Source organism: Cyprinus carpio, chromosome B15, assembly GCF_018340385.1.
Source record: "Cyprinus carpio isolate SPL01 chromosome B15, ASM1834038v1, whole genome shotgun sequence".
Lineage (NCBI taxonomy): Eukaryota > Metazoa > Chordata > Actinopteri > Cypriniformes > Cyprinidae > Cyprinus > Cyprinus carpio.
The window spans coordinates 25,427,251-25,439,255 of NC_056611.1; the positions used below are offsets into that span (position 1 = coordinate 25,427,251).

The following is a 12,005-nucleotide window of genomic DNA, read 5'->3' on the forward strand; positions in this document are numbered from 1 at the left end:
AAACAGCATATCAGGCAACACAAAACCCCTGTGGCTCCTGATGATGTGTGGAGGTCTTATGAAGCAAAACGATTGGTCTGTGCAAGAAACTGAACATTATTTACAACATTATCACCTGTAATCCAGAGCCTCAGGCAAACAGTTCAGTTTGTGAATGAATCATTCTTTTGAGTCGGTTCTTTTCAGTTGAATCAGTTTATCAAATTTGACTGAATTGTTTATTCACTTTATATACTTTAGACTGTAAAACACACACATTTCACATCATTATCGGGTGCTTTTATAATATAATTGCGTCTGAAATCATTGCATGATTATGGAAATGCACTAGTGAATTGAATCAGTTCAGTGAATCAAACTGTCCAAAAGAATTCACAGAAAGAACTGTATTTTCTCATGTAATAACATTGTAATTAATGTTCAGTTTCTTGCACAGACCGATCATTTCTCTTCATAAGACCTCAATATATCATCAGAAGCCATGGGGATTAATTTTGTGTTGCTTGTATGTGCTTTTTTAACTCTCAAAGTGCCGGCAGCCATTGACTCGCATTATATACATCATCAATGATCACAGTTTCAGCTAAAATCATCTTCTTTACGGTTCTACTTAAGAAAAAAAGCACATCTCCGATGGCCTGAAGGTGAGTAAATTAACAGGAAATCTTTATTTTTGGGTGAGCTGCTCTTCATGTGCATGAAGGAAGAATCCTGTGAGAATATGTTTACGGTCCTGGGGCGGCTACTTCCTGTCTCCTGACCTTTGCCAAAGGAATTGAAGCGTCCTGATGGCATTCTTTAAATTCATCTCGTCTCTCAGATGCGGACCAACGTTCCTTCATGGTGTGACAGAATCCTCTGGAAATCCTATCCGGAGACACACATCGTGTGCAACTCTTACGGTGACCAGACATTACCACATGATTTATGACCCTTCTGATCACTAAAACTGTTGCAACTCTTACGAAAACACCAGTAACAAATTATGGATATATTTATTATGATTTAAAAAAGCTGTGTTTTCATTGTTGAATTGGATTTTAAACTGTAATTTAATTCTGTGATACGCAGCTGTAATTTTCAGCATCATTACTCCAGTCTTCAGTGTCACATGATCTTCAGAAATCATTCTAATATGATGATTTGCTGCTCAAGAAACATTTCTGATTATTATTTCTTCTTACATTTAGTCATTTAGCAGACGCATTTATCTAAAGCGACTATAATATACACACACACACAAACACAAATATATATATATATACTTTTTTTATGTTTTTTAAAGTTTTAATGAATTAATTCAAAACTGATTCACCTTATGAAAAAAAAATGAAAAATGTTGACAGAAATTATTATAAAAATATTAAAATATTGTAGTAGAATTTGTGACAACATAGATGGTTTGCGTCATTCAACATCAACACCCAAAAAATATTTGATACTTATCAACCTAGATGCTTGTTATGAACCGTATTGTATGAATATACAACCCTAGTAAATATTCTTCCTGTAGTTTTGTTTTGTTTTTTTTTAACAAAAACCCTTGTCTACTATAAGTCTCATTAACACCAGTGTAATTTAATGCCCGACTCACAATATACAGTATCTACGCCAATATTACATGTGATTGTTGTAAGCATGTAAAAATCATATATTTAAATACTGATTCTTTAAATATTTAGTTTAATATTGAATATATTTTATTGCATTAAATATGCAAAAATTATTGTGTTGTATGTAAATATAAATATTGATTAAATATCGATCTATGAATGAATTAATCACAAAACATAAAACAAAAACTTAAATTATATACAGTACAGGTCAAAAGTTTGGAAACATTAATATTTTTAATGTTTTTGAAAGAAGTCTCTTCTGCTCATCGAGCCTACATTTATTTGATCAAAAATACAGAAAAAACAGTAATATTGTGAAATATTATTACACTTAAATAATAGTTTCTATTTGAATATACTTTAAAAAATAATTTATTCCTGTGCTGCAAAGCTGAATTTTCAGCATCATTACTCCAGCCTTCATGTCACCATGTAACATCCGTCTATCACCTTGATCATTTAGAAATCATTCTAATATTCTGATTTAATTATGAGTGTTGGAAACAGTTCTCTGCTGTCTAATATATTTGATGAATAAAAGGTTAAAAAGAACTGCATTTATTCAAAAAAAAATAAAAATTCTAATAATATATATTCTAATAATATATTTTCTTTACTATCACTTTTTATTCATCAAAGTATCCTAAAAAAGTATCTCATGTTTCTGAAAAATATTAGCACAGACATGTTTCCAACTTTGATAAGGAATCATCATATTAGAATGATTTTCTAAAAGGATTCAATTCATTCAATTCAAGGTTATTTTGTATGCGCTTTTTACGATACAAATCATTACACCAAGCACCACTTTACAGACAATTAAGTTTCTACAATATAGTGAGTAGCTTATCAGTGGGTGACATGTCATTTCATGTGCCATATAAGCAGAAATGTTCAGAAAAAATCAATAAAAGACGTAAACTAAACATGACGATGAACACTATACGCAAAAGCAATTATGTGATCAATATTATAGGAAATTTTTGGTTGTTATTTATAGCAAAGTGTGGTGTTTTTGTATTGATCATGATAATTTGGTTTTGATTATCATAAATATTCAGCTGTATAATAAATGTAAAAACAATTATTTTAAATGTAATAATATATCACAATATGTAAAAAAAAATTCTGTATTTTTGATCAAATAAATGCAGGCTTGATGAGCATAAAGCAAAACTTCTTTCAAAACTATTACAAATAGTAAATTATTTCCAAACTTTTGACCTTTACTGTATATAGAATGGCATATTATATTATACTTTGATTATATATAGTATAATAATATATATTATATATATATAGATATATCGATATAATATATATAATATATATTTTTTTTTTTTTTTTTTTTTTTTTTTTTTTTCAAGTGAAATTCAGTTTTTTTATTTTATTTAAAATTTTATAATTTAAATGTATAAAGAACAACTAAACTACTTGTTGCTGATCGTTTTACTCTTAAAATAAAAGAGAGCAGTCTGTATCAGTATCTGACTGTATGATGAATGTTGTGATGGTTACTGAGGCTGATTTGTTTACCCACCCACTCATGAATATGCAAACGCTGTTTAATGACCGTGTGTGTGTGTGTGTGTGTGTGTGTGTGTGTGTGTGTGTGTGTGTGTGTGTGTGTCAGGCTGTACAGATGACATCGTCACCAGCGATCACTCGCCGGTCTTCGGCACGTTCGTTGTGGGGTTGGCGTCTCGTTTCGTGTTTGTGTATGGTAAGGTTTGTGGTTTTTTTTTGGCTGATTTTTTTGCGGTGTTTCCGGTTTTTTTATGTGGAGCTGCTGTTCCTCCGCAGGTCTGCCCAAGTCTTCAGAACAGGCCTACATCGAGTTCGAGAACATCGAAGCCATCGTCAAGACGGCCAGCAGAACCAAATTCTTCATCGAGTTCTACTCAACCTGTCTGGAGGGTAAGAAACCGAATCACCGAGTTCCTCCAACCAGGAAGTTTATATGTGAGAGACTTTATAAGATAAGAGTCATCATTATAACCAGATCTCCACATGCTTCCGTTACACAAAATAAAAATTAAAAATCCTAGTTTCTGTGTAAAACTGAATATTCAGCAGCAAACTGTGTGGACTGAGACTGATGTAGTTATTGTGAACTAAAACTACAACTATTACACATCATTTTCTGTAACTGATAGATTAAATATTAGATACAAATCTTAAATGAAAATCAGAAATGTTTGCTTTGGCAACTAACTGAAATAAGTCAAATATATACGTATAATGAAGAAAATGAAAGCAAATAACAGTGACTAAAACATAAGATTTCTGAAATGAAAAAATTAATTGTGACTGAAAATTTTAGTAATTTAGAAGATTTTACAAAATTAGAAAATTAGAATAACAGAAATAATTTCTGCCTTTCTGCTTTGGCAACTAACAGAAATAAGTTTGTTTCCGTTTTAGTTTGAGTAATTTTAGAACTTAAACTTATTTCTGTTACCAAGGCAATAATTTTCATTAAAAAAAATTTTTTTATTATTATTTTAGTTTGTTTTAGTGCGCTTTTGTCATTGTTATTAGTTTTTGTTTGTTCTTGTTTATTTTTTTCTAATGAGCTTTTGTTTTTAGTTTTAGTAATTTTAGAACTTAAAATTAAATAGAAAAAATAGAAATGAAAATAAATATATATGAACAGAAAAACTAATTACAGTGGCAACACATAACAAAATTACTAAAACTAAAATAAAAACAATTTTATTTTAATAATTTTGCCTTAGCAACTAACTGAAATAAGTATAATTTCTAAAATTACTAAAAGGGTGCCTAAAAGTGAAAATTAAAAAAAAAAGAAAGCTAAATAAACAAACTATATATATATATATATAAATTAAAAAAAAACAACTAAAACTAATATCAATAGCAAAGGACAAAATTTAATCTAAATGAAAACCAAAAATGTACAAATAAAAATATATATATTCAACTATAACACATCAGTCTCTGTATCTGTGTGTTTCTGTGTAGAGTTCAAGAAGAGCTTTGAGAACGACACTCAGAGCAGTGATAACGTGAACTTCCTGCGCGTGAGCTGGTCGTCCAAACAGCTGACCACACTGAAGCCCATCCTGTCCGACATCGAGTATCTGCAGGACCAGCATCTGCTGCTGACCGTCAAGTCCCTGGACGGATACGAGTCGTACGGTACGTGTGCCTTCTGTCCTTAATAAACCACATTAAACTCATTATTATTAATCAGCTCGCTTCAACACTTCAACTAACTTTAACTAAGGTCTTCAGCTAGATGCTCTTTAAACTGTTGCTAAACCACTGAAGAGAAACCAGACCTCTGAAGAAGAGGATGTGAACTGATGTCTGCAGCGCCACCTTGTGTAGAGCTGAGTTATTTGAATTGATGCTTTTTAAGATGTTGATGTGAACTGATGTCTGCAGCGCCACCTTGTGTAGAGCTGAGAATACCTTTATATGTGCAAATGGTGTTGGGAGATATTTTTATTTTATTTTATTTTATTTTATTTTATTTTATTTTATTTCAAAATAAAATAAATAAAAAGCATAGAATTTAATTTTATTTATTTTACTTTATTAAATTGAATTAAAAGCATTTTATTTTATTCGATTTAAATTTAATTTTAAATAAAATGAACAAAAAGAATACAATTAAATAAATTTTATTTTGTTATTTTATTTTTATAATTAAATTGAATTGTGTGATTTTTATTTATTTAATTTATAGTGTGAGCATTATATTTTTCCTTGAAATCACTTCATAATAATTTTAAAATAATTATATATTATTCTATATTCTATATTATAGATTATAATAATAATAAAAGGGTTGCACTAAAAACTGTAATTTTCTAAAGGTGGGATTTACACGTGTGTGTGTGTGTGTGTGTGTGTGTGTGTGTGTGTGTGTGTGTGTGTGTGTGTGTGTGTTTCAGGTGAGTGTGTACTGGCTCTAAAATCTATGATTGGCAGCACGACGCAGCAGTTCCACACATATCTGTCTCACCGCGGTGAAGAAACTTTTTTTTGTTTGTGTGTGTGTGCAGCAGATCAGAGAGTCCCCGTCTTGAACGCCATGGGAACGAGAGAACGACTCTATGGTACATTATATACAGAAATTATATATGTTTTTGTCATATAATTATATATATATACACACACGGGAGTCATTTGTTTGTCTCTCTCATCTTCAGAGTGGATCAGTGTGGATAAGGACGAGACGGGCGGACCGAAGGGCAGGACTCTTCCTCCTCGAGCCGGACACGACTATGTGAAGTGAGTCAAGATTCATGATTCATCTGACACCCGTCATCATCAGGAGATTCATTCTGACACGCTTGTTCCTTCAGACCCTCCAGCAGCAGGAAGCTGGGCTCAGCTGACCTCGGGAAAGTCTCAGAGGAGGGAGAGAAGAGCGTCACGGGAAGAAACACACACACACACTCCTGCAAAGAGGAGAGCACACAGAACAGGTGAACTCACACACACACACACTCACACACACACACACACAGCACAGTCACACAACCACACACACAGCACACACACACAAACACATACACACACTTCCTCTCCACAACACAAAAAAAAACACACACACCACACCAATCATAACACTCTCACAAGGACAAAAACCAACACACTCTCACACACACACACGCACACACAAACACACACATTCACACCCACACACACACACACCCGGACGACACTACACCCACATCAGCAATCCTGCAAAGAGCAGATGGTGGGGAACAGCCACACACACCAGTCACACACACACACACACACACAGCCACACACAAACACATACACCACACTTAACACTCTCAAACACACACACGACACACACCACACACATACACTCTCCACACAGACAACCCAAACACAACTTCAACACACACACACACACACATACACTCGCACACAGACAACACACAACACAAACACATACCCCACTTACACTCTCCCTCTCTCACACACACACACACAAACCACACACAGCTCTGACACTCTCACACAGAGCACACACACACAATGACTCCCATACACACACACACACACACACATACACTCTCACACAGACAAACAAAAAAAATAAAATAAATTAAATTATATCTCTCACACACACACACACACACACACACATACACTTTCACACAGACACACACACACAACTCCACACACACACACACACACCTGCAAAGAGGAGAGAAGAGGGGAGAACTGTGAAAAATGTGTACATTTTTTTATTTTTTTTTTTTTTTTTTTTTTACGTTTTTTTAACTTATTTTGTATTTATTTATTTTTTTTTTTTTTTTTTTTTTTTGTGTTGTTTTTTAGGGGTCCCTACAGGGTTTGGAAAAGTATGGAATTTGATTTAAGTATTTTCCAAGCAAAGTATGGAAAAATATTAGTGTTTCCAGACTTTTGCCCCTATTTAGTTTTTTATAATAGAAAACTAAGAATTTAATGAAAATAAATTTACTGTACAAGAAGTGATTTTTCATGGCAGCTGTTTAGTGATTCTTTAGAGATTGTCAGAAACCACTGAATAAATTCAAAGTGCACTTTTCATTATGCAAAATGCAGGTTATAATCACATTAGGTTTCTTCTCATGATATTCTTAGCATCGTGTTACATAGTCTCAAGGACCTTAAAAAAATATAAAAATATATACAGACATTTATGTGCGCACAAGAAACCATTAAACTTAGTATTTAGGACGATACACACTGAGCCACCTGTTGCACCATCAGCCCATTTCACAGTGTGTTTTCTTGGCCTCCACAAAGTATGCGTTAAAGAGACCTAAGGCCTTGAAATATAACATACTGCGCTAACGAAAGCCACATTTTAAACACTTTTTTTACAGTACCAGTCTTTTTCATAGACCCTTGAACTTGACATATCTTAGTACTTCAAGTTAACTGGAAATAGGAAATATTGCATTAACAACTAGCTGAAAGAAAATAATTTTTATTTTATTTTATATTGTATTTCATTTAATTTACCATTTATTTTATTACAGGTGTGTTTTTTTGTTGTTGTTTTTTTAGCTGTAGTCATTTTAGTACTTCAAGTTTAACAACAATAAGAAATGTTGCCTTGGTAATGAGTAATGAATATGTTTTAGAATGTGTTTTTGATGGTTTTTTTTGTTTGTTTTTGATGGTGTTGGTTTGTGATTTGTAGTGAAGTTCAGTATTTTATTCTAGTTATGTCAGGTGTAGTTGTTTTGTTTTTGATGGGGTAGACAGGATGTGTTAGAACAGCTTCAATAACCCCGCCTACTACATTCTAGAAGGCGTTCCCAACCAATCTCGCTGCTCTGGCCTCTGACATGCTCCCCGGCTTCCGCTCCGCCCTCCCTCCACTAGCCAATAAAACAGCTCCTCCTGCAGGCGGTGTGGGAAAAAACAAGCCGCCCAGTGGAAGTTCTGCACCGGGTCGAAAGCAGACGTCTGGACGCCCGGTTCGGACCATCAGCGAGGAAGGGTCTTCGGAGGATGATGGGAACATCGGGTCTCTAAATCGTCCCCCGCCTGATTTCCCTCCTCCTCCGCTGCCCAAAGGAGCTCTGGAGGCGGCGGAGAACTCGTTCGGAAAACCACAAAAACTCACTGACGTCAAGATCCCGCCCCCGTCTGCGGTTCCGTCCAATCCACTGTCATCGCCCAGCTTTAGTAACCAGTCCCTCTGGGGGGGGGGTAGTGTAGTGGCTTCAGTATGGTGCTCCACCCATTCTGAAGCCCGCGTTACCGCCGCCCCAGTTGTCCGGGACGAAAGCGAGGATGGGCGTGGAGGGTGTGGGGGAGTGGGATTGGGTTTGGGTGTTGATGCTATTCTGATTCTGAGTTCGGGTTCTTTCCGTTTAGGAGGAGGAGGGGCCTGTGGGTATGGGCGGCGAGTAGTGTTCGTTTTTGGTGATGGGGATGGTCTGGGGGACATCCGCGCTCCATACAGGAGGAGAGCATCGCAGAAGACCTGCCCGAGGAGGTGACGCAAAAATACACACGCACTGTACACATTTACACACGAGCAGCTCAGGGTCCAGCGTTTTCAGTCTCTCGAAGCAGCCTATGTCTGGGAATATTTGATTTAATTTTTAGAATTCTTAAATTTATAAGTAAATATAAATACTTTAACTTTTATAATTTGAAATAATGTTAAAATATTGAAAGAATAATAATAATAAAAAATAATTATTTTTTATTTTGTTAATAGCAATAATAATAATATTGTTAAGTATTATTAATAATGGAAATTAACAATTATAATTAATAATAATATTTATTCATATAAAATAAGATTTATAATATTGTTAATAATAATAGCAACAATAATTAATAATAATAATATTTTATTATTTACTATTGTTATTCTAATATTTTATATTTATTGATTTAATGAAAATATATAAATGTTGCTAATAATAATTCTTATCTTGTTACTAAGTGTTTTTAATAATAACAATTAGTCATTAATAATAATTATTAATTTATAATTTCATATAAATTATGATGATTATAATTAATTTTATTGTTAATAATATTGATAATTATATTGTTAATAATAATGACAATAAATAATAATTACATTATTTTTATTAGTAGTAATTAGTAATTATTAATAATTATTAATGGATATTACTTTAGATTAATACATTTAATAATAATTAAGTACATATTTTTTATAAGATTAGAAATGTCAGAAGTCAGAAAGAGCTTTATTACCAAGTATGTTTACATGCTCAAGGAATGACTTGACGACAGGAGCTTCCAGTGCAGAAGAAAGTATGAACATACATACATACATGCAGACATACATGATACATAGGAAATACATGGTAGAGATGGAATGTAACACTAACATAAGAAAAACAGAAAATTACATAATGCAAGATTATTATACATGATTATGTGACTATATATGAGTATAAAATATAACAATAATTGATTTGTTTTGTTAGTCATAATACTATTAATATAAAATAATCTGTATTAATAGATGTTGATTGTTATTATCGTTGTTGTTGTGGCAGGGTCTGTGGCATGACGAGAGCAGCAGCAGCAGTCTGTCGGTGGAGTGCAGCGTCGGCGAGAGTGGCTCCAGAAGCTCGGCCTGCAGCATTAACGGTAGGCTGGACTCCCTGCACAACGGGTTGGGATGACCTGGAGTTCCTCAGTTGCAAACACACACCTGCCTGGCATGCCGCCTCAGTCACACACACGGGTTAAAGGCCAAACTCGAGACACTGTCTTTGACACATGTGACCCCTGAGCACAAAACCCTCATAAGTTTCTTCTTCTGCCATTTCGGAGTCGTGTCCAGGCTCTTACAAACTCTGTCCGTGTACAAGTTGATAGAAGAGTGATAAGATTCAGGCCCTGTCGACTCCTTCGCGTTTTTTTGATCCGTTCTGTGTTACCGTATGCTGTGTAGACAGTTTTCTCCTGGTCTGTGTTCAACACTCATATCAGCAAGATCAAATGCAGAGGGATGCCTCGTTCTTCAGTGCAGTCCACAGCTTGTCATGTTCAACACAGTGGAACGCTTTGCCGTAATCAATTAAACATATATAAATGTCATTCTGGTACTCTCTGCATGTCTCCATAATCCCGCAGGATCCGGAAATGTTATCGGCGGGTGCGCCACACCATCTTGTCCTTTCTCTTCCGTCTATTCTCGCATCTTTTTCTAAAAAAGTGATCGGCCTTATGACTGTTTTGTGTGGCTCGTGCAGGGTCACAAAATGCAGTCACATGTACAGGCAGGCGATATTTAATTTTGGTTATGTAGTTATTTCTCCTGTTTATCAGAAGGTTTCATGTTGGGCATATTTTAATTTTATGTCTTATTAAAAGTTTTTCAGTGCGCATTTATTCATATTAATTATGTTATTAATGAAAGTGTTAAGTTGTTTTAAACAGCAAAACAGTTTAAGACAGGCCATAAGTTCTGAGTTATTTCTAAATTATTGCAAAATTATCTTTTTCTGATAAAAAAAAAAAGCATTTTATCTAGGATTTTCTGCAACAAAGTGGCTGTCAAACCCGATTATGCAGCAATTAATTACAGCAATCGGCAAATAAAAGTATTTGTTTAGCATAATAATTGTGTGTGTACAGTGTGTACTTTAGATTATGGTATATATTAATACAAACACATGCAAATGCTATATCATTTCACGACAACTTTATGTTTGTGTGTTATTTAAATATATTTATATGTGTAAATTCTGACATAAATTACTATAAATATACTACATGTAAATGATTTTCAAAATATATACTGTATTGTGTGTTTGTTATTTTTATATACGATACCTACTAATACAGCACATGACAACGACCATCATATTATGATTCAACAAAAAAGCTTTTATTTGGGAATGGCGATTAATTGTTTGACGGCATTTGCTATTTATTTATACTAATTTTTAGACAATTCCGCCTGTTTGGTAAAAAGTTATGAATTTAATGTTTATTAAAGTTTTACCCAGTGTTATTTGGTTGTACAGGCACCAAATTACAAGATCTATATTGGTGTTAGAGCATTTAAAAACAGCTCCAAAGAATTAACACAACCAACACATTTTTTTAATTTTTTACCATTTTATAATTATATAAAATATTATAATGGTTGTACCATAGGCAGTAGGATTAGTATTATTACTTGTATGATGAGTGAATTTATATTTTTTATAACTCAACCTATAGTAAAAGCGGTGCTCATTCAGGGGTCAAAACGTAGTAGACCGCAAATTACCCGGTACACACGACTCCAGTAGTCTATCCACCCTGTTAGTGAGGTATTTAAATAGTTCCATTTTTTTTAAAGGTTACTTTTTTCCCTGTCAATTTTTTATTCTTAGTGCCTAGGCTGACAGGAAGATTCCAGCATCCCACGACTTGATGGCGTTGGATTGCGAATTTTCATAAATAATAATTTTTAGTTTAAAGTTCCGAGTACAATCTTCCTCAAGCCAATCCAACGTGCTCTCCTGTCAGGTGACATCACGAGGGGTCGGGAGGAGGCGGGCATTCATGACCCCGCCCACAAGAAAATATGCTGCCCCCGCTTAAAGCAACAGCAGCGCGAAGTGTAGATCCAGACCGGACTGAACTGAGAAGCAGCTTTGCACGGTATAGAAAGGTTTTAATTTACTCCCATTAATAAACCTGCTCAATTTAGTTCATAATATTATTTAAACGTCAGTCAAAAAGGATGTGTCACTACAGGCCCCCCACCCCCTCAACTTCCTGTCATCTGCATCGGGAGGAAGTGACATCATCGGAACATTCCTCACCTCTGGTGAATGAAGTGTTAATTATGAACAGTTTGGGGGTTTTTGCATGTTTTATGACTTTAAAGGAAAGGGAAAAGCCAAAATCAGG

The 12,005-nt window shown here is 34.2% G+C and overlaps 1 protein-coding gene across 1 annotated transcript in view; it reads left to right on the forward strand.

The window, feature by feature from the left end:
* Positions 1–9,747, forward strand: part of LOC109053237 (phosphatidylinositol 3,4,5-trisphosphate 5-phosphatase 2A-like) — a 34,361-nt gene extending 24,614 nt beyond the window's left edge. The window contains 12 exon segments of the mRNA XM_042740085.1: positions 821–902; positions 3,250–3,339; positions 3,420–3,533; positions 4,602–4,778; positions 5,540–5,704; positions 5,798–5,879; positions 5,954–6,076; positions 7,833–7,929; positions 7,931–8,412; positions 8,544–8,604; positions 9,650–9,706; positions 9,709–9,747. Of these exon segments, the coding sequence (XP_042596019.1) occupies positions 821–902; positions 3,250–3,339; positions 3,420–3,533; positions 4,602–4,778; positions 5,540–5,704; positions 5,798–5,879; positions 5,954–6,076; positions 7,833–7,929; positions 7,931–8,412; positions 8,544–8,604; positions 9,650–9,706; positions 9,709–9,747 (1,569 nt within the window).
* The last annotated feature ends 2,258 nt before the right edge of the window (positions 9,748–12,005 follow it).